Source organism: Phaenicophaeus curvirostris, chromosome 17 (assembly GCF_032191515.1).
Source record: "Phaenicophaeus curvirostris isolate KB17595 chromosome 17, BPBGC_Pcur_1.0, whole genome shotgun sequence".
Taxonomy (NCBI): Eukaryota; Metazoa; Chordata; class Aves; order Cuculiformes; family Cuculidae; genus Phaenicophaeus; species Phaenicophaeus curvirostris.
The window spans coordinates 15,200,113-15,222,658 of NC_091408.1; the positions used below are offsets into that span (position 1 = coordinate 15,200,113).

General features: G+C 38.9%; 1 protein-coding gene across 2 annotated transcripts in view; it reads right to left on the minus strand.

Annotated features, from left to right (window-relative positions):
* Positions 1–22,546, minus strand: part of SBNO1 (strawberry notch homolog 1) — a 35,603-nt gene that overhangs the window by 12,702 nt on the left and 355 nt on the right. Inside the window, exons 2-21 of one of the 2 annotated variants that reach the window (XM_069871256.1) lie at positions 16,591–16,724; positions 15,829–15,933; positions 13,816–14,125; positions 12,115–12,159; positions 11,675–11,775; positions 10,419–10,515; positions 9,221–9,381; positions 8,111–8,244; positions 7,897–7,987; positions 6,569–6,730; positions 6,050–6,185; positions 5,871–5,976; positions 4,633–4,786; positions 3,563–3,745; positions 3,265–3,362; positions 2,471–2,622; positions 1,704–1,901; positions 1,250–1,420; positions 995–1,164; positions 33–164 (exon numbers count right to left, since the gene is read on the minus strand). In XM_069871256.1, coding sequence (XP_069727357.1) covers positions 33–164; positions 995–1,164; positions 1,250–1,420; positions 1,704–1,901; positions 2,471–2,622; positions 3,265–3,362; positions 3,563–3,745; positions 4,633–4,786; positions 5,871–5,976; positions 6,050–6,185; positions 6,569–6,730; positions 7,897–7,987; positions 8,111–8,244; positions 9,221–9,381; positions 10,419–10,515; positions 11,675–11,775; positions 12,115–12,159; positions 13,816–14,125; positions 15,829–15,933; positions 16,591–16,722 — 2,838 coding nt within the window. In that variant the 5' untranslated portion in view covers positions 16,723–16,724. The remainder of the gene's footprint in view (positions 1–32; positions 165–994; positions 1,165–1,249; positions 1,421–1,703; positions 1,902–2,470; positions 2,623–3,264; positions 3,363–3,562; positions 3,746–4,632; positions 4,787–5,870; positions 5,977–6,049; positions 6,186–6,568; positions 6,731–7,896; positions 7,988–8,110; positions 8,245–9,220; positions 9,382–10,418; positions 10,516–11,674; positions 11,776–12,114; positions 12,160–13,815; positions 14,126–15,828; positions 15,934–16,590; positions 16,725–22,546) is intronic. The other variant, XM_069871257.1, reaches the window with a different exon arrangement.

Below are 22,546 nucleotides of genomic sequence, written 5' to 3' on the forward strand. Positions count from 1 at the left end.
GTTTCTAAACTGCATCTCTTTAAGGAGAGTACCTTATCTCCATCCATGAACCTCTGTTTTTCTGTGATATTCAGAATTTCAACAGGCACATCAAGTTCAGATCTTGACTCATAAGATATGCTGCCATCATCGTTGCTTACAACTCTACCTTTGCGGCCTGTCATCTTTAAAAATAAAGAGGGAACACAAGCTCATTATGGCAATACCAAAAGTATCACATGACCAAAAACTTCAAGTAACAGTGCCATTTATTCATACCTTAAAACAGATTCAGTAATTTACTCCAATTGCAAAACAATGTTAGAGAACCTGGATTATTTTTTTGGTCAATGCCATTACCTCCTATGTGAAACACATACTTAGAAGGAACTCAGAAAAACGAACAAAGCTAGAAATGATCTAGTATTGTATTACTGTGCATACGGGATTTAACAAGAGCACTAAGAAAATAAACTGACAGCTGAGATTGTCACTGATTTTAAGTGAGTTTTAAAGCACAGTGATGTCTTTACTTGATACAGAGAGGTAGTTTAAAGCATACTTCTAAAGTTACTGAGAAAGAGAGAATTCATCAGGCTTTTCACTGACACAATTTCAGTATACTGGTTCTTATTCCTCATTAACTAGGAAGATGAACTAGACCCGCTTTCTGTTTTGTATACACCAGTTTCCTATTTAACACAGCTAGAGAAATACATCACTAAAGGTAAAAAGTAACAGGTAGGACTTACCCAACAATAACCTATTGACCCATTTGCCGTATTCTAATACAATCTTCAAGTTTCTTTTTAATTCAAAGGCATTCACAGCAAAAGTTACCTATATTTTCATCCCAGTCAAATTACTATATAGAACTGCTAAATGAGCTCTCTTTAATGACTATTAAGAGAGCTCACAACCCTGAAGAATGACAACATTGACTTACTGCAGCCAGATAACATTTGGTTACAGCAGAAAAAAGCCACCAATTTTCTTACTGTGAGCACCATCTTACCTCTGCAACGTTTTCAGGGCCACCCAGTTCATCTATAAGCTCATCCAGTGTATTAGGTGGAAGATCTTCAGCCAGTTTTTCCAGTTTATCCAGCAGTTCCTTTTTCATTTGTTGGGCCCTTTCCACAGCATCCTGACTTGTTACAAAGCTGCTGTTTGTGTTACTGCTTGCTGAAATTTAAAAGAAACTCTTCAAGATACAGAATTTCACTGCCTAATTGTTAAGTGGATCAATGCCTAAGAAACTTATTCTTACCTGATGTGTTGGTACTAGAAGTGGTGGTACCAACAGTGGAAGTAAAACAGCTAGGTCGTTTTGATCCGAGACCAGAAGCTAATAAGGCACTTTGAATAGAATCTGGGTCTATACTTTTCTTCTTTTTCTTGTCTTTATTTTTTTTATGCTCTTTTCTAATTAACCACGGATCTAAAGTTAAATAAAATACTTTCAATAAGTTTCAAGCATTTACTAAAAAGCCATCCTTTCTTTTGAAAGGCTACATTCTCATAACAAAAGGTGAGTTACAGACCCCTTAACTCCAGTAGGTAAAAATCGACTTGAAGATGCAAATCAACATTTCAGCACCAATTCCGATCTCATTAGACTTAAAACTACATGCTTATCAAACGCTGGAATACGAAGCATGAAGTCTTCCTTAACTATGTGCAAGTACAGTTACTTGCTTAATGCAACACTTAAACTGCCTTACCATCTTCATCATCTTCACTGGATTCGTCTCTGAATGGGTTGAAGTCATCATCATCTCCGGAGCTCAAAAATTTGGAGCTCTCATTGTCGCTTTCTTCATTATCTGAAGCATCAGACTCACTTTCACTCTCATCAGAGCTGCTACCCGCAAGGCCACCTGTTTTGCGAGCTTTTTTGGCTTCTCTGCTTATTTCCTCACCTAATTCCATCACCCCAGAAGAAAAACAACGATTAGTTTGGACCCTGCAGCCTATTTTTGAGTTACATTTTACCACCACTGCATACAAACTAGAAAAATGCTCAACTTCTACCTGTTTAAGAGGATCTAATCTAAGTTTTAAGAAAGACCTCTCTCCTGAGGTTTGTAATGATCACCTACCTTTTGCTAAGAACATAACCAATCAGGTAAGAAGGAGTGGTATTAGGCTTCTCTTTACTGAGCCTCAGGAAAGAGAAAGCAATTATTTGCGTGACTGCATTGGGAAGTGATCTGACATGTGCATAGCATTTGAGGCTATTGTCTCGTACTAGATTCATCCAATTTTGAGCAAAGTAGTAACCAGAATCTACAGGTTGTATTGCTTCAGCAGCAGTTCTAAAATCTATTAATGGAAATTTCTAACACAGTATCAATAGACTTGAAATACATGCTTTGTCATGAATGACTATATTGATATTTACGTTCCCGTATTTTTTCCTGAGTTCATTCTTAGACAGCTCTGAAAAGGCCATTTTCACTAAAGTTTTAGTGTAGAACTTAACCATTACCTTTCCGTTTCTTTATTTTGTTCTCCTTGCAAGGGCTGTCTCTGGGTGAATTGTTATTACTTTGAGCAGTCAGGTCAATTCCCAACAAGCTAAACAGCTTCTTCCTGTCAGGAGCTGGAAAGTGCTTTTCAATAAGCGACTGGAATACTCCTCTGTTTAAGAAAAAAGAGTTCTTGAGTTAAATTTGCATTTATTTGAAGTAGAAATCTAACATTTTAACAGCCTGCTTGATTTCTTTTAAGTATTCCTTGCAAATGTTATTACACACTCTGTGTAATGATCACTCATATTACTGTGTTGGTCACACTCTTAAAAGTAGGAGACATTGACCTCACAGTACAGTACAGTAATGGTATTGCCATTGCCATTTTCTTATTGCTCGCGGTTTAGATGGCAGGTTATAAATTAAGATCTTCAGCAAGGAAGTCTCAGGATCTTATCAGATGAGCCAGATGCAAAGAAGGAAGTTGTGATTGTAACTTGCTTTAGTGTAAATGCAGTGCACACTTTCCAAGTCTTTCCCCCATCCCAGTTTGAGGACAGTTCAGCTGCTCACATCTGAAAATGTCATTTCACAGAGTGCTAGTAATACCAAAAACTAATCAATGGTTCACTTGAGCAGTATTGTCAGATTTCGTGTACAGGTAGTTTAAGTAAAGAATATTTGTACTAAAGGACATCCAACCTTCTACACAATGATGCATGTTTTACACATGAAAGGACAAATTACTACACCCACACTACGATGGATTAAGATTATTTTTGCAAAGAACAGTTCCAAACTTCAGTCTTACTTTGCTGTAGAAACAAAGTCATTCAGTTCACCACCACCTTCCTCCAAAGCTTCTAATGTTCTTGCTTCTCCTGTTGACTGCAGGCCAATAACAACACACTAAAGGACAAATACAAGGCATTGTCACTAAGATGACTGACTTGTAAGTTTATTTCTGCCTAAATTTTGATGCATTAAGTAGCTTCAATACTATAAAGTCCAAAAGCATGTTACTACATCTTAAAATATTAGTGTTCAACAAAAAAAACCTAATTGCTTTACATTTAAAAATATCTTAAAATAGGTCTTGATCAACTTACTTTCCCATTCTTGATTTCTTCCCGAGCTAGCTGCACCACCCTCTTCACTTTAGACGCTATGCAGAGGTACTTGAAAAACCTCTGATGAGCTGACCAGAACTGACCCCACATAGACTTTTTCATTCGTTGCTCTGCATCAATAAGATCGGCTGCTTGTTGAAACCTCTCTCTAGCGCTGACCCACTGAAGAAGAAAGTTAATTGGTTTACACTTCACATTTCAAGGCTACACAGGTACGTTAATATCCAAACAAAGACAGAAGACAAGTTTAAAGTTACAGTACTATGGGACTGCAAGTAAAGGTATTTTAAAATTGATGTTATACACCTCTCAAAGATAAAATCTGGTTACTGTAGCTGTACAATATGAATACCAAGTCATACTTCAGCACTTCTTCAGTAGGTAGAGACCTTGCTCTATGTACAAGGACTAATTAGTTTTATCCAATACAGCAGTGGTAATGTACAAGTAGAATGTGCACTCAGGGAAGAGACACTCCTCTTAGCATTATGGACAAAACAATTAAGAACATCATGGAAAAGATAACCAGCAGGGGAATAAATGAAAACATTAAAGGGAACCACAGCTTCAGTGCTTTGGATTTGATCTGCCATGCAAGTAAAACTCCCAGTCTACACTTGGCACTGTTTCACAATAACTACCCCCATCATGCAGCTTCATTGAAGAAGTGCGTGCAGCCTAGTGTTTCACAGCTTGTTCTCAGCTCAGTTGCCTGAAGGGCAAGGACTGAGACACAAAAACGTGACCAGCAGGTGAACATTAGCTTTATCTTAGGCAACAATGAAGGTCTCTGAAGTAATGCTAGAATGCAGTGGATCTGGGAGAAACTCCAAAAACTGCACCTTTTACGACTCGGAACAAGAATTAACAGCTTCTGCCAACTCTTAAAGGGAGAAATTTTTACACTAAGATGAGACAAGAAGATGCCATTCCTGAATCTGAACAGGCCATAGTACTGCATGCTATTTCAGGAACATTCAATTTTAAACCAAATAACTTCAATCTCTCTGAATGCAATACAGAAAGCGAATTTTAAAAGGCATTCTTACCAGTTTCACAGATTTATTGTACATTTTAACATATTCTTGTGAGAGCAGAACTTCATCAATTTTGAAAGTTACACCTGAAAAACTCAACTGTCTTGCTATGTACATTCCTCTCAGCTTCATATCCATGGCAACTATTTCCATGGCACCAACACCCCTAAAGTAAAGGAAAAAATTCAGTCAATATTAGAGTTTTGCAGAGGAAGTATTTGCTACAAAAATCCTTCAAGTGTTTTAGAAGAAAAGGGCATGCTTACAAATGTGAAGGAATGTTTCCAAACTCATTAGTACTGTTTAAGCACATCCAGTCAGGGGTCTTGAAGTTTAGCCTATATATTAAACTATATCCTTGCCTCGTGAATATTAAATGTAACCCAAGATGTATAAACACTTAAATAGTTGCTTTTTCCCCAAATAACCTAACATGCATTAGGAGACAGTACCTTACAAACTGTAACTGGGTAATGAAGTTGGCCCAAATACATAACAATCTTGCATTGCCATTTTACAAACCTTCAGTGGTATTTAAACTAATGAATACAAACTGTCTTAAGCTATTCAGATTTATACCAATAAGAAAATAATTAAGCTAGTAGGAAACTTCAGTTCTTCTCAAGAGCCACACACCTACAGCAATACCTCAAGAGCACAGCTGACTACAAAGCTACCCTACTCACAAGCTTGGACGTGTAATTTCATCATTGCTCAGTGGATACTTACTCAGTAATAAGGTAGAGACTACACTCACACAGGCTAGAAAGACCAGGCATCATGTAGATGGTGTGCAAGGAGATGCACGCTCAGCCCTACTGTTGCACTCTAAAGAGTTAAAAATTCTTTTTAAGTAGGCAAAGCTTTAAGATGCTTTCCTACCAAAGAATGTAGCAGTTGCATTTTCTACATTATAGTTCTTCTGCATAGTGGGACATCAACTCTCCTGAGCGTACTCGGTACACAGTGTGTTTTCATGACAAGCAGCAAAATATTTTCATTTCCTAACACCCATATTTTCAGAGGACTATTCTTCCAGCAAGCTTCTAAACCTCCCAAACTTTTCCATCAGTGAGGGAAATGTCCAATTTTTTGGCCACATAAGACAGATTACATTTCTGCTTGATTTAAATGCTAGTCAAAGTTCTTACTGTGACAGGAGAAATTGCAAAGGACTATAAGTGAAGACAAAGTAAACAATGCACCACTGCAACCATACGCATTCTTGCCATGGCTCTTTGAAGTATTACCTTCTTTCCACAGCCTGAATAAAATCACTGAATTCTCTAAATGGAGTTCCTTCACCCCATATTCCAAGACGGTTCATGTATGCCATATTTCTTGGCTCAGATGCACCTATGAGAGGAACACACTCAGTACCAGTGCCGGTAAAAATGGAGACATGTAACGCAAACCAAGCAGTACCTACCTGTGGCACTTGCATAAACAACCCTGGCTTTTGGAAGTTTATTTTGAAGTTCCAATACAGCCAGACCTGTTTTTGTTGGTTTTGACGAACCAACAGGACACAGATTCTTAGCTTTATGACACTCATCAAATACAATCTGAACCGTAATTAAGGAAAAAAGTTGTTCCACTTATTTTTAGAAAGAAGAGCTAAAACAGAAGACAAGATCTGCTAATTACAATAGGTGGCAGAAGCAAATTATAATCTCAAAAATACTAGTAATTTTTCACTAAAAACTTCACTAATATTTAGCAAGTAATTACTTGTACCAGAGTTGTGTGGCAACAACACGATGGTAATAGATTTGGCATGAAGTTCGTAAAACTTGAAGTCTAATGTCATAGCACGCACACAATTTATTACTGTCACAAATAAAAGAACGATACATAAAAATACCAATAAATAAAGACGACTTTCTTTGAAGATGTAAGCTTAAACAGTAATTTGTTTACAGTCAACTGAACTCCAGATAAAGGATACAACTCCATCAAAGTCTTCCCCGCACCAGTGAAGAAGCTGCTTTAATCTGGTTTTGTATTTACCACCAGACTGACTTTCACCAATAAGAGAAGAATAGGTAGCAAAGATGACACCTTTCTTCACACTTCCATTATGCTTGGAAGAGATTTTCCCATACTTGAACTGAAATAAAAAGTTACAGAAATTACTCAGAAGAGAGCCCTCCTCAAATCCATTTGCCCTTTGATTAAGCCATGTTGGTGGTCTTAACCTTACAGTGTGCACACTTTGAACCACCTGTATCCCTACACCACGATTAAGGCATGTGGTTAATGACTTATACAGGATCTGAGGCCTCAAACGAAAAACAGCCATGTCCTTTGACCACACAATTTCCTTAACTTAAATACAATTAACATTCATTTCATTGCAACCCTTTGAGCTAATAGGTCAAGTGTATTCACAGCTACTACTGTAAATGACCATTTCATAGAATTGTAGAATAGTTTGGGTTGGAAAGGACCTTAAAGATCACCTGGTTCTAACCGCCCTGCCACGGGTAGGGACACCTCCCACTAGATCAGGCTGCCCAAGCCCCATCCAACCTGGCCTTGAACACCTCCAGGGATGGGGCCGCCACAGCTTCCCTGGGCAACCTGGGCCAGGGCCTCACCACCCTCATGGTGAAGAAATTCTTACACTGAGTCTAAATCCATCCTTCTCCAGTTTATACCCATTCCCCCTCATCTTATCACTACAAGCCTTTGTGAACAATTTCTAAAGCTTTGCTGTACTTTAGAAATTAAGACTCCAAAAAGCAAAAATACTAACTTAAACTAAGTTCAGCAAATTCAATGAGGAATCCCATTTTATAATTTATGCAAGTGGTTAATCCTGAGCAGAGGTAACCTCCAAAAACAGCTTCACATGCTACAACTGCTTTAATAAATTACTGAGGAAGCCTGTTATTCAAGTAGTAGATACAAAACATTAGATAAAATGTATGCTGGGAGATAGAAAAGAAAAAAAAAAAATGCTAGAAAGCCTAACACATTTAAACAATACTTCAGCTTCCAGAAAATATTCCACTAGTGGCATCAACAGTGGCTTGAAGAGTAATGCTCAGAAAAAGATAACACACACTGCAACTTAACCCTACAGGGGGCCTATTTACATGATTAACTTAAAGCACCATGTGTTCTTTGTAAGATTAAAGCCTGCCAAACAAGACCTAAACAAGTTTACTGAAATTAGTACATTCTTACTCTTAAACAGTCAACATACACAACTTGTCACACAAGCGTACCTAAAGTTTTGCCTCAATTGTACATAGTAAAAAGTTTCCACACCTTGTTTAATGAATGAACCAATATGTTTTTTGCTCCAATGTCTCTCAAATCTCTTTCAGCGTCGTATTTCAGATCATTTGACACGCTAAACCTGAAGATATAAAACAAAGCATATATCCTGTAAGTTACACCAGAAGTTTAAAAAGAAGTTAACAGAACATTGGTTGGAAGACAGATTACACACTACGGTGTCCGCCAACAAATCCTAACTTACCAGACTGCTCTTTTTCTGCCTAACAAGTAGTTTTCATAGATTATTCCAGCTATGGTCCTTCCTTTTCCCACACCAGCACCATCACCTATCAAGAATCCAGCTCTGTCTCCATTGGGCAGGAATGTTTCATGTTGCTGTAGGAGAAAGAACAAAAAAATTTGTACCCATTCTCCAGAACACATTGCTGTGGAGTGTCAGAAATGAGCAAACATAAGAAACATCCTACCGGATGAGACCAATGGTCCACCCAACCAAGCAGCCTCACAACCACAGGAAGACAGGATTTTATTTAGAGAGAGCACACGAGCCTCGCTGCTTTTGATCCATTCTCCTCCCCCTTCCCTCAGCACCTGGAACTGCTGTACGTATCTACCAAATTCCTCCAGTGCCCACCACGAGACTGACTGCTACGCACCTCCACAGCCTTTTGTGGCAGCAAGAACCAGATGTCCACTGCCTGTGTAAAGCATTCTTCTGTCCATTTTAAACCAATCTCCTATCAGTTTCACCAGGTTCTGCTTTGTTCTTGGTTTTGTGGGATTCCACTGCCTTCTTGATTATGTAAACCTTGACTTTGTTACCTTTCATTTTTCTCCTCTCCAGCCTGAGGTGTCCCAGCCTTGTAACTTTCCCATAAGAAGCTTCTTCCCTCCTGTGACCACCTTAGTTGTCCTTTAGCTTCACTACCTTCCTCCCAGAGATGCAGAGAGCTGCAGGCACATCTGATGTGGGTCCACTGAAGTTTACTATAACAGCAAAGTAACACCCCCTCTTGCTCTCCCTTCCTGATGATGCCAAACTGTGTTGGCTTTCTTAGCCTGCTACAGCCATAAAGTTATTTCAGAGAAACAAATGACTGCTAAGACATGTTTTAAGACATGTCGAGATCAGCACCACCACAGTGGTTTAGACAAAACTTTCTAGGCCTGCTATTCTCAAATTTATCTGAGCTGAAACTCACCTGGCACCTGCCATTAGAATGCAACTCAAACCTTTAGGATCTTATTATTTTATCTCCTTTTAAAACTGATACAGCTGCACTTGTCAGATAGAATTTTTTTCTTCTTAAATTCCATGATAGCTTTTAAGCTACACTAATGTCTAGCATACCTGGGCTGCGTAAGTGATTGCTTCAAGTTGCAAGGCCGACAACCAGCCACTGTCAATTGTTTCTTCAGATATTGATGTTTGGTACCACACATCAGGAGGAGTTACACTAGACAATGAGCTGGTTTCCACTACTGGGTCAGGATGACGTAGACCAATTTTCACTGGTTGAAAAGGGAGGCGGAGGCAGGGAGAAGATGAAAACATAAAACAGTTCTGTCACTGTAGCACAGGATATTATATTTCCCAAAACAAATTACAATTGTACATTGCAACAACTGAACTCAATGACTACATTTCACTGCAACAGTACACCAACTGTTAAACTGCATCGCATGTAAATGAATACATTAACCTGAATTTACATCACACAATCTTGATTTTGTTTCTCTTCTCACCACTTCCCTCAATTTTCATGAAATCAGATAAAATCCAGTTCACAGAAAATAAAAGCGTCTGTGTACTTGACTTGTTTAAGAAAAACTGGTCTGAACCTCGTCTTCCCAAAAGGCCAGAGGCAGCTTCAAGATGCCAGAATCACAAAAGAAGCATTCTTCTAGCTATTTATATAGTGCTGTTTTCAAGCAGTATGAGGAGAAAAGATTTAGAACAGACATGGTTTAATTACTGACATATCTAAATGACAATTAACCATCTAGCTACAAACTCCATGCAAAGTTTTTTTGCCTTGCTCTTACAGCAGGTTAGCAACAAACCCAGGAAACAAATTTAACAGCTTTTCATCACAGATTGCAACAAACAAGAGAAAGGAGAGAAAAAAAAAAAAGAGAGGAGATGGCAACTAACAACAGTAAAAGATACACTTTAAATATAAATAAATAAATAATCAGCTGCCAAGCAGTCAGGAACAATGCAGAAAGAATGTGGTTAGGGTAACGTCACACCAAAAGACTCAAACTAGATTCTTAAGTGTAGTAGTGACCACTTAATGCCTTCACAAACTTCCTTCTGCTGAGGCATGAAGTGTCTTAACACAGGTTAAAAAAGTCTCATCTTGGTCTAATCATTTCTGAAACAAGCACTGCTCAAAGATACACTCCTTTTCTATTAAAAAAATCTGCATTCGTTCCAAAACTTAGCACTACAGAAAAAAATATGCTAAGTAACTACAGAAGAGTAAACAGCAAACTAGCTCTCAAAACATTTCAGCCTTTTGATGTAATGAAACATTAGGTCATACATTTTATTGGCATGTACTCAGCATAAGTTTCTGCATGGCCCATTTCCTCTTCATCTTCTTCCTCAGGTTCCTCCTCTTCTTTTACTGCTGGCACTTTCTAGAATAGAGAAATTCCTGCATTAACCCCACAGCACATTGTTAACACTTGATGTCCAGTAAGTTAACACAAGAAACAAAGCACGTACAAGCTTGTACCTGAATGCTTTAACACGTCCTACATGAACCAGTGAGCAGCTGGGAAAACTACAGACAGAAATGTAGATTTCCTATACTCTAACAACCCTCAAAAACACAAAGCCAGGGAACTTCCTCTCCTTTGCAAAGAGATTCAAGCGCTCCAAACTCTCACAAACTGAACTAAAAAAGAAACACTTCTTATAGCATACTAAATCCAAATTATGACTTAAAAAACACTGCCTTGAAAACACAACAGCTAGTTAACAGCTGACACCTAACCTTCAAGCACTCCCATGAAATCTCCTGCAGTTTCACATTCGCTGTGTCACTTCACAACTTTGGGGAGTAGTTACAATAGTCACAGTTCTACCCAGTACTCTCTGAAGCCTGACAGTTATCCATCTTCTACAGTAGTCTTGAGCAACGTGAATACGCGAATTAAACTATTTCCTAGATGACAAAAAACTTCCACAATTACGAATTTAACATTTAATATATATATAAAAAAAATAACCTGAATACCCTTCTGTTTGCCAGTCACTAAGGAACACTGCTCATCACAAACTTCAGTCTGTTTCTAGCTATCAGTGAAAATTCTGAAACTCGAGTGTTTACAGCATCAGAATGTATATCTATTAAATTTAGAAAAATTAAATGATAGTTTGCACCTTAAATGAAACTGCCCAGGTGGTCTGCCACACTAGAGAAAGCCTTCTCATTTCCTCATTGTTAGTTATACGAACGAGGGTATTTAAGAAGAAAATGTCTTAAAACACATAGCAAGCGATTCACTTAGCTTTAACTGGAACACACTCTTCTGTGTTCACAAAATGACTTTCTGTTGAGGACAGTTATTTCTTGAAATTGTCATTTCCTATGGAGGTAGTCTACCGTACGCAGCTGTTACTTGTAGTCATCTAACCAAGTATTCATCTAGTGGAGAAACTAACCTTTTGAACAAACACGTACTCAATTCTCCACACAAAAGGCAGATATGAATAACTACTGAAACTAGTCACATGTGGTTGTGGCCAGTAAAATAACATTCATTTGACAAGCTAACCATTTGTACTACATACCATAGTAGGTGAAAAACTTCTCATTTTAACATCATTTATCCATATTCTTGCTACTTCTTTTGTGGAAGCCTCCTTTTTCACTGCACCATTGCTTAGATCAGCTACAAAAGAAAAGCTGTGTTTTAACAGAACTCTCTCCAAACATCAATCCAGATTAATACGCTGGAAGAGAAGGTTAAAACGTCCACTGATGCTTCAAGAACACAATCAATATTTTGTCCAAATGAAAGTCTAAATTGGGCATTAAATCTTGTTATTTCTTTGAAGAAACTTCCTATATACCATTGCACGGCTCTGTATTAGTTTCAGCATCTTAAAAAAAAAGCTACTTAGGACCTTCACCAAATCTATGCACAGCATTTGGAAACGCTTCATCTTGTGAGGCTTTGAAGTTTAACAACAAACCAGAAAGCCCAGTGTTTCAACAGAAACGAACATACCTGGTCTGGTGGCACTTACCACCTTAGGAGAGACTACAATTATTTCTGCAAAACAAAAAGCCAACACTTTCAACTCAATTGTTTAGAATTTATAACAGCATCTTTCAAGAGGACAATTTATTAACTTTCCTATCCTCAGCCACATTTAGGAGCACTTGGCAATAGAGCTCAGAATGGAACTAAAAAATTTTAAACAAGGATAGATGTAAAACATTGAAAGCAGTTGTCAAACTTCCATCATGTTGACAGACAATGCATGCAATAAGTTTAGCTTAATCTTCCCTAAAAAATAATTAAGAGAATTGCAAAAATAAAGTTTTCCTCGAAGAGGTTATGTATATTAATATTTTCCAATCTAGAACTCCTGCTGCCTGAATTATATGAAAAGACCATGTTTCACACTCTTCCCCTGAATTTTCTGAGTACCTGTCATTTTCAGGAACAAAGAAAGATCCTGAAATACAAGCACATAAATAAGAAATGCAGTTATAGATGTTGCATGTCTCCTTTTTGCTCAATACAGTAGCTAAAGATTCAACCATTTTTAGTAGCTGTGTCACTACAACAAATATTGTGCATCCATGTTACCTATCATTTACAGCCTTCTGTGAGTTTTCATTTAACAGAGGGAATAAGCCCATCCTATGAAACTTTCTTTACTCCTCTTCCTCACTCCCTTACCCCTAACTCCCACTTCAGATAGCGTCTCAACTCTAGTTTTTGTCAACCACTCGATTACAGAAAGCAATAAAACAAGGAAGCACATTGTTTTTGTTTGAGTCCCAACACCTTCATTTATTGCAGACTATCTGCATATAAAAAAATAGGTTAGTTCCAGCCACCCCTATAAAATCCATCTCGCTTCACAGACAATGAAAATACAGTATTCCAGCCTGTGTACCTTTCAGAAAAAGGTAGGAATAGATATTTTCAAACTCAACCAGTCTGATCTTAACCTCATGCTAAAACCAAAACTTGAAAGAATCAGGTCAAAAATACACACATGCAGCTTTTCCCTTATATTAAGCTGACCCTTTAAGTTGCCCACACATTAGAAATAACATACAAGAAAGATTACTAAAGGAATCACAAAGCAAAGGTTTAGAGAGTGGTAACAAAATACCTACGGCATGTAACACATTTAAGTAGTAACATGGACACAAAGAGCACTTTTTTAGGATTTTAAGATCTGATGCCTCCCCATGAAGCACACAGTAATAGAGATTTTTCTCTCAGGAGATGCATTACCGAAACACCCTGTCAGAAGAGTTCCAGCACGTACTACAGGTCTAGTGTGGAAGAAGCCAAAGAAGTACTCATTAGTAATAGTTCCACAGCAAGTACACAGTAGAACAAAAGCTGATGTAGACTCAAGTAATACAGCTAAATCAACTTCAGTAATGTTCATTAATTAATATTACCAGTTTCCCAGCTGCAATCTAAAAATGTCATCTCCCTCATTCCTTGCAGTAAATCAAGAGCTTTTTTTTTTTTTTCAAAAAAAGCGCCTTTTATTTTTTATTACTCCATCCTGAATTCTAACACAGGTAAAGTTAGAATAGAATTTATCAGGTTTTCTCCACCATTTCACCTTACTATTATATTCTACTAATCAATGAAAACACAAAACATATAAAGATCTCAACATCTTATTTCACGATTCATCTGAATACTGTATTATGAAGAAAGAAGAAAACTCACTTGCTGCTGTTGCTACTGGTTGAGCAATATTAGGAGGTGGCTTCAATTTCATGAGTTCATTAAGACTATTATTCTTTAGTAGATCTTTCAGCTGAATCTGGTCCTTTGAAGGTGTAGTGGTCAAGGCATTGCGCACTGCTGGTGCTGCAGCTGAGGGCCGAGTGGTTGTGCTGGTCTGGATGATTTTTGCTACAGTGATAGTCTGCCTCGTTGTTGTTACAGGTGTTGTTTTTGTCATCACTATTGTAGTCCCTAAAGTTGGAAGCTGATTTATTTGATTCAGCACAAAGGTTGTGGTGGATGGTGGTTGCTAGTAACAAAGAACAGGGAAATTTTCAGAAGACAGAAAAAAGCCAATTTTATTAGACTTCTATCTACAGCATTGGAGTCACCATTTTTAATACACTTGTACTAAGAAATGTCTTCCCATAACATGCTGAAGATGCTAGGGTGGTGCAACAGTCTGAGCAAGAAGCATCTATCAAGATACTGCTAAACGTATTTTTAATAGTATTTTTAAAGTACATTTTAAGGTAAGATAAAGGAAATAAAACAACAGGATGAAGGATTCGTCACCTGGGCACAAAACTCTACTATTACACGTACACACACAGAAACCCTGACCTGAAGAGAATTTCCAGTACATAAACTAGCTGCACAAATGTCATGATAAATAGCTTGGATTACTGAAAGCGTATGCACAGCCTTTAAGACACTGCAATACACACCTTCCTGCAGATCAGCTTTTCTACATTCTCGTTTCAGGTGCAACCACCAGACTGTGGTGCCCAGAATCACCTGCAGCTAGTCTTTTCCAACCTGGTGATTCTACAATTCTAAAGGAGACAGGTACACACAACCTCCCCCCATCCCCAGAATTTGTATGCAGAGGAAATCAAAGGCACACAGGAGATGTCAATGTTTTTCCGTATGCTTTGTCCTCCCTGTCATAGAAATCACATCAACCCATGCGTACACTAATCTTTCACATTCTCAGCACAAGCAGAACGGAGACAGCGGCCAATTAGCATTTCACAGTCCCAGTTCTTTTCTTTGACTAATGTACTGTACTGATATTACGCAGCAAAGTTTTAGTAACAGAGGTGGCAACTGTGAGAAGATGCCAGACACTTTCCCCAACATACAACAGAGCCAGTTCCAACCTGTACAAGACACCTGCCACTGGCCAAGGCTGAGCCAATAGGCAATGTTGGCAGAGCCTCTGTGATAACGTATTGAAGAAAGGGTAAAAACTGTTGTCGCAATCAGCAACCGGGAGAGAGGAATGAGAATGTAAGAGAAACAACTATGCAGACGCCATGGTCTGTGAAGGCAAAGGTGCTCCAAGCACCACAGCAAAGACCACCATGGAGCAGATTGCCCCCCTGCAGCCCATGGAGGTCCATGGTGGAGCAGGCATCCAATCTGCAGCCCATGGAGGACGCCCTGCTGAAGGAGCCGGATGTGCCTGAAGGACACTGCGACTCTGGAAAGGTGCCGAGGCTGCATTAGGTTTGCTGGCAGGACCTGTGGCCATGCAGGCGACCCACACTGAAGCTGTCCATTCCTGAAGGACTCACGGAAAGAGCCTAAGCCGGAGCAGTTCATGTACAACTGCAGCCCACGGGAAGAACTCACACTGGAAAAATCTGTGAAGGAACTGATGGAGCAGGTGGAAGAACACAACGAAGAAGGAGTGGCAGAAACAATGCATGATGATGCTGGGAGAGAAGCTGAGACCAGGAAGTAGGGAGGGATGGGAGGAAGGTATTTAGATTTGCTCTTATTTTTCATTATCCTACTCCATTTTTAACTGACAATAAATTCATTTCCCCAACTTGAGTCTATTTTGCCTGTAACAGTAACTGATCACCCTGTCCTTACATTGACACATCACTTTTTTCTCTCCCTATCCAGTTGAGTGATAGAGCAGCTTAGCGGGCACCAGATGTCTAGCCAAGGTTAACCTACCACATACACACACACACAAAACCTTCTAGTACCAGTTCTTACCCGAACATTTAATAAGGCTGAAGCTGACACAGTCTCTGGTTCTTGCTTCACCGCAGCTGTGGCCTCAGTCTCCAAGCCCAGTTCTAATGCACTAAGTGGCACTGACTGCAAAGAAAAGAAAGCAAGCATCAGGAAACATGCAAATTAGCAGGAAAAAACACCTTTAAGATTAAATATGCACCCACAAAATGGAAGTTTATGGGGAAGTCCATAACTGTGCTCGTTCACAAAGGTTTCACTGAAAATAAGGATTATCAAGTGGTTGGTTTAACATTCAAAGAAGTTAAACATGCAATAGCTTATTAGTTAAATCGGGTAAAAATGTAATTAGTTTTGTGATGTCACTACTCAACACACTACTATTCCCAGTCTGTATCTGAAACAGTCACGTTCTTGCAGACTGAATGCTGTCATGGAGCTTGAACACCATGTTATACTATGCTTTTTGCACATTTTATTGGACAGCAGCTAGATTGCAGTGATACTAAGAGTTCTCCATGGATACATAACAGCATGCCTCCACTTCATTTCCAGCAGTTACATATATTTATGTTTATACCGACCTCAATAGATTGCTTTTATTGTATAAAAGTTTAAAATTAATTAGCAAGTCATTTTCTAATCTCATGGTATCGAGAGAAGAAATTTAAGGAAACTCCACATTCTTCAACCATTTGCTAACAGATGCCACCCCCAACTGCACAACATATCAAGTACAAGCTCTTATGTCCTCTAGCGAATGAACTATGTTCTTGTTTTAACCTGCTGAACAGCTGGAGTTGGTGCTGGATTTGCAAGAACCACATCCGGCGAGTCAATATCAAATAGATCATTTGGACTTATTCCACTCTCACTCAAAGCAGCAAGCAACAGATCTTGTCCTGGCTCCACCATCTCTAAAAAAAAAAAAAAAATAGAACCACAAACGTAAGTTACATTTAATTTTTATTTTGTGCACACACGCTCACGTTTAAATGTCCCTTTCCTGCATTTAAGGGCATAAGTGATGCAGTTTTACATACACAGAGTTTCACTTTCTACATTTGCTCTGGGACTTTTGTTCATTTGTAAATTCCCCTCCGCCTTTTTTAAAATCTTTTCAACATACCACACATATTTAGAAGCTGGAAAAATGAAAAAATTTACTACACAAGATACTACCATACCCATAACCTTAAAAAAAAAAAAAAAAAAGCTTTTTCTAGTCTTCATCACACTACATTTTTAAGCATTACAAGAAATACCAGGAGGCAGAAATGGTGAGACTATGTTATGCTAATGATACATCTTTGTCAATGAAGCACACTGCAGGAGGAAAGCACAACTAAAACTCATTTAGTTTATCTTCTAACAAGTTAGTGGTAAGAAGCATATGAGGAAAGCTTTTATTTTTTGCTTGTCGTCATATTAGATAGTAATTCATTCACTGGAGAAATTCTGTTTTGCCTAATGGAAGGCACAAATGTTCCACTGTTATAGTAAGTTAACTTATATATTAAGTAGGTCACTAACATCAGGTCACAGACTCCATGCAGAATTAATTTCAAAAAACTATTGTAGAGAGTATAAATTATTTAAAAAGCCAAGTACTCCATGTTTTAAGATGAAGAGGGAAGATAATATGTTTTGCTTCCTTAAGAGGAAGCGCATTCGCCCTAATGCTAAGGGAAAATTTAGATGAGTCCAAATAACAAGCTGTTTCTTATTCCAAGCAGCAATCTGTTTCACTTATTTTCCACCTCTCCTCCCAGTAACACTCACTGGTAACAAGACAAAAACCAACAAAGCTGAACATCAACTCTAAAGCAGATAAGAGAATAAAAACATTTATTGTTATTTTAGACACAATCATTCACAGACTCTGAAACAGCACTCACTTGCTTATCCTTCTCTGTGCATACACCTAAGCCACATCCAGCTGGTTGGTCACACACTGCTTAGCACGTTTGGCAAAACAAGTAATTCTTGTAATAAAACAAGCCTCAGGCATTTAATTCTTATTCTTCCTAGTTTCACTCCATCCAATAGTAGGGAGAGACCTTCTTTTAGGGGACTAATTCCGAGATGGTGGCACAACTGAACAGTGAATGTAAGGTAGCGGGACAATTCCCCGACCAGAACACCCAGTGCTAATGAAACACCAAAAACTAACAAAGCATCAAAAACTGTACTACCCAAAAGAACACCAAAGCAACAAACAGTAACTAGTGGGACGGCTAGGAACCACATGCAATTCCATTAAACAGCACTTGCTGTGCCAGAACTAGACTATTTTTTTTTAAATAAAAAAAAAGGCATTTGAGGTGAACAGATAAATTGGCAGTATGGCCGGGTTCATAGTTATCAGGTACAGAAAATATTAAGAAATATTAAGACATTTAGCAGATTTAATTAACATGGCAGCTCCTTTGAAGGATGTCACCTCCCACTAGTCTGTCTCCTAGAACCCTGAATGGGTCAAGAAAATTGAGTAAGAGCAGACTGTTAGCTTCACCTTTCATAACCATTAAGATTCCCATCTCAAAAGGGGACTACCCATATACTAATTAAGTAGGATAAGTTATTTTCATCAGCTTAAAATGCTAACAGCAATCAACCTTTCTAATTTAGAAGCTTACAGCACTATTTTCTAATTTGAAACAGTCAAGAAGAGAAAGAGTAAGTCTGCAGGTGAAGTTTTAGCTTATCAGTACTTTTGGTGCTAGCAAATTCAGAGCAGCCACTGTAGGTGAATTCCTCTACAGAAGAGGAATTAACACTAGTTAACCTGTCAAACCAACACTTTAGAGTTTTAACTTAGTATCAATTGGGGAAAGAGGCATGAGCACTCTTCCACGTTTGCTCAAAATGGTCAAAAACCCAAAAGCAGTTGTGCCATTATTCACTCCTTATGTAGTTTTGATCACACCATCTCTAAAAGAAGGTATCACTAAAACTTGGCTGAGAGATAAGTGGCTATACTGAATAGAGGCATAAGGTCAGAAGCTTGAGGTTGTTTACTTAAGAGAACTAGGTTGAAAAAAATTACTCAAGAGAAGCCCGGGTTGTCTCTTGCAATACATGAAGGAAAGTCCTTTCTATGAAGTTAAGACTCAAAGCAAAACCAAGGCTCAGAAAAAAAGACAACACCACACAAAAACGTATCTTCCCCAGCCATCCTAAAATGGTGCCACAATCACTCAAGTCTGTTTCAAGTCAAGTTTAACACACCCACAGCAATACTGAAGTCTGTGTTTTTAACCTTTAAAACCATCATGGCTTGGGTAGCTTAAGACAAATCTCACCGAGTTTAGAAAAAAAATCCCAACACATTCACGGCACTAACACTAATTGCTTGCTTCGAAGTTTTTGCTAGATGACTACCGTATAGCAACCCCTGCTATCCCAGAATAAGTTCCCTCAGCTTCGATCACGCCTTTCTTAGCAGAGCGGCTTTCATGTCCTCAGCTGCATCTCTCATGCTAACCTCAATTTTAACAGCCTTAAAAATTAGCAGTTGCTAACAATCTGCCAAAAAGCTAAGTATAACAACAACAACAACTGCTTATTTGTCTGCCAGACAGTTTGGACAATGCAATTTTGACTAGTTTCACTTACTTTGTTTCTGTATGCTAGGAACAAAGCTCCATTGTTTGGAACTGGAACAAAAAGAATTCTGAATTTCTAGAATTTTACATTAAAATCACTGAATACTTAACACAAATTTCAGGCTTTGTAAAACTTCCAAGCAGCACAGCTTCCCTCCCTCCACCCTCTAATCTCCCCCCATCAGTTTTAATTTAGTAAGGAAATTAAATGAGAAAAAAAAATCAGGAAAAGCTGCATTGTGGTGGCTTATTTTTTGTGACATACACTAGTCGAGCCTAAAACGTTATCAAGCTGAAACAGCTCCATAATCTTAAGAGGTAGGAGGCTCCTTCGTTAACATAAGCGAAAGTGACTTTATCAAGCTCTACAGCTCAGCTTTGGCAATACTATATAAGGACCTAAAAATCTCCAAAAGAAAATACTTATAAAAATGTTGTGAATATTACAAGCTGTTCCACAAGTGTTTCACCAGTCAAAGAATTGTTCTGAGCACACAGAATCCTGCAAATAAAGTCAGTGTGTTTAGTCAGGCTGTCCAATGTCATTAAACAAGAACGAACCCATTCAATAAAACTAATAAAAAAAAAAAAATAGTCTATCAGCAGCAGGAGAATCTCTATTATTTTCTTTGTCTTAAGAGAAACTATAAACTGTTGCCACATCAAGAAGGGCTACCAAACACAAAGAATTTTGGGAAGTTACTCTTCTGGTAAAGAACACAGCCTAAAATTTTGATTAAAAAACAGTTCCGCTACTCCTGCACTTTAAGTAAATAATTTCTGATTTAAAGATACAAATACAGAATGCCATGCTTCATATTATGTCACATATCCATGCCGACCTGGCTATCCCCCTCCCTGCCTCCATTTTAGCTTCGGTACAAAGAGGCTAAACAACAACAATAAAAAAAAAAAACAAGAAAAAAAAAACCCTCTCAAATACACAAGCAACCTGCTCTCCATTTCCCCTAAGAAAAATAATGGTAGAATCCTAAACCATGACAACGCTTTTGATTTTTGGGTCTGCAAGTTACACATTGTAACACTGTACACCGAAAGTACTTACTTAAAAATCACAATGAGCTACAGTATCAGAACTTATGCCAAATCAAACATTGCAATTAACCATGCACAGCTGTTGCCAAGCCCTTCTGACACTGGCCCCTGTGGCATCCCAGCTGCACACTTAGGTTTTAATGCTTGCCCTTGAGCACCAATGCATTTCCAATGCATTTCAGCAACTTACATTACCCTGTTATTGGAAGGGTTTTTCCCACCGACTTTGAGGAATACATGTCACTGGAACTATACTGGAAGCCACTTAAAACAAACTCTGAAGTGGTAGAGAAGACATATAGACACATCCCCCAAACTGTCTAAACTGTGAGTTATTATCCACCTAAAAATGTCACATCTCCTACGTGCAGGCTCTCAGAAAAGAGTTGGAAGGGCTGCTAACCCCCAGTCCCACACAAGGATATTCTCTGGCCGTCCAGATGATTTCTGGCCATGTCACAGCTTTTGGATCCAGGAGGCAACCGAGGTAACAACAAAAGAAAAAAACAAACAAACAAAACAACTAAACCAATCCCTTTTGGTCCTTTCCAAGTCATCTCTAATCAAAGACTAAAAGACTAAAACACTAATTACTGAACTCACTCATCCTTACATGCCCTAACCTCAAGGCCAGTGGTGAACACTGCATTTCAACATACAGAGTTGACTTTTGATTTTTGTGAAAACAACATCAATTCTGTAAAAAAACAAGCTAGTTTTTCAAATGCTAGTTAACACGCCAAAATCAAAGTCTGTAAGGACATAAGAAACGGTTCACAACGCTGTGAGATTCAACTCTGCCTCAAAGCTCTCTTATGACTGTTGGATGAAATTTACAGTAGGGAGGATACACAGTCTAAAAATGCAAAGTTCAGAAGTTGTTAGACTAAACAGTGCAATGATTTGGCATTAAGTCAGTTGCTAGACTAACTGGTTGGAGGCAATAACTTGGCCAATATTGAAAGATCTTAAGAAACAAAAAGCCAGAATAGATAAAAGCAGCATCCAAGTACTAGAACCCTCCCTTGGTTTTGGCCTGGGAGTCAGTTCTAGGTTATCTCAAGACACAAGAAACAGAATAACCATGTCCCCTACAGACTTCAATAGCTTTCGAATTAGCTAGGAGCCAAAGAACTTAACTGGACAACAAGACAAATTGCCCACATTTTATTTTTAAAGACCAAGATTACATTTAAATATAATATATCATGCCTGCAAACAAGATATAGAAAAAAGAATTCCAGTGTTGTACTGCTACAGAACTTCTGCCATAGTAAATTCTTCATGTTACCTCATCAACTTGAGTTTCTCAATTTAAGGAGGAAAAAAAAAAAGCCTACAAAATATTCATGTATGTATCTAGATCACTTTAACCCAGACACAATCTATACTCTCTAAAGCCAGTCTGTTGCTGAGTTAATTCTTAACTCTAGAGCAAGTTTAGAAAAAAAAAAAAAACAACAAAAAACCAAAACAACAAGAGAAGTTATTACTGTGAACAACACAATCCGCAGATCAAAACCAACTAAAAACAGAGTACAGGCACCTGGAAGGAAATACAAGAGTTCTAATCTATACCTTCAAAAGCAGCGTGGAGCCCTCTCAGCTAAAAAGAATAACGAAATAACCTACAAAACAGCAGACAAACCCACAAGGCCTCTTCCCGTGCAGACTGTAAGGGCATTTTTACGTTAAACAATTCCTCCCCCTGGCAACCCCTCGCCTGGCCAGGCCCGGGGGGTGCTGCCCGCGCCCCGCGACACGTGTTCCCGACATAAACTTCCGGGTTGGACTGGAATTGGCTGCGTAATCGTGTCCCGAGCGCGACTTTTTGTTTGCAGCCCTTCGCCTCCTTAAAAGATCCCTCTAAAAGCGCCGGGACCGCGGGGAAGGGCGAAAGGGCCGCGCCCGCAGAGCCGCTCTCGTAAATCACCGCCCCCCGCCCGGCCGGAGCGGCTCCGTGCCCAGGAGCGGCCGCTCTCCCGGCGCGGCCGGGGCTCACAAAGGCCGGGAGCCGCCGCCGTCCCGAGGCGGGGGGCAGGCCCCGGCCCCACCGCACCAGGGCCGCGAAGCTC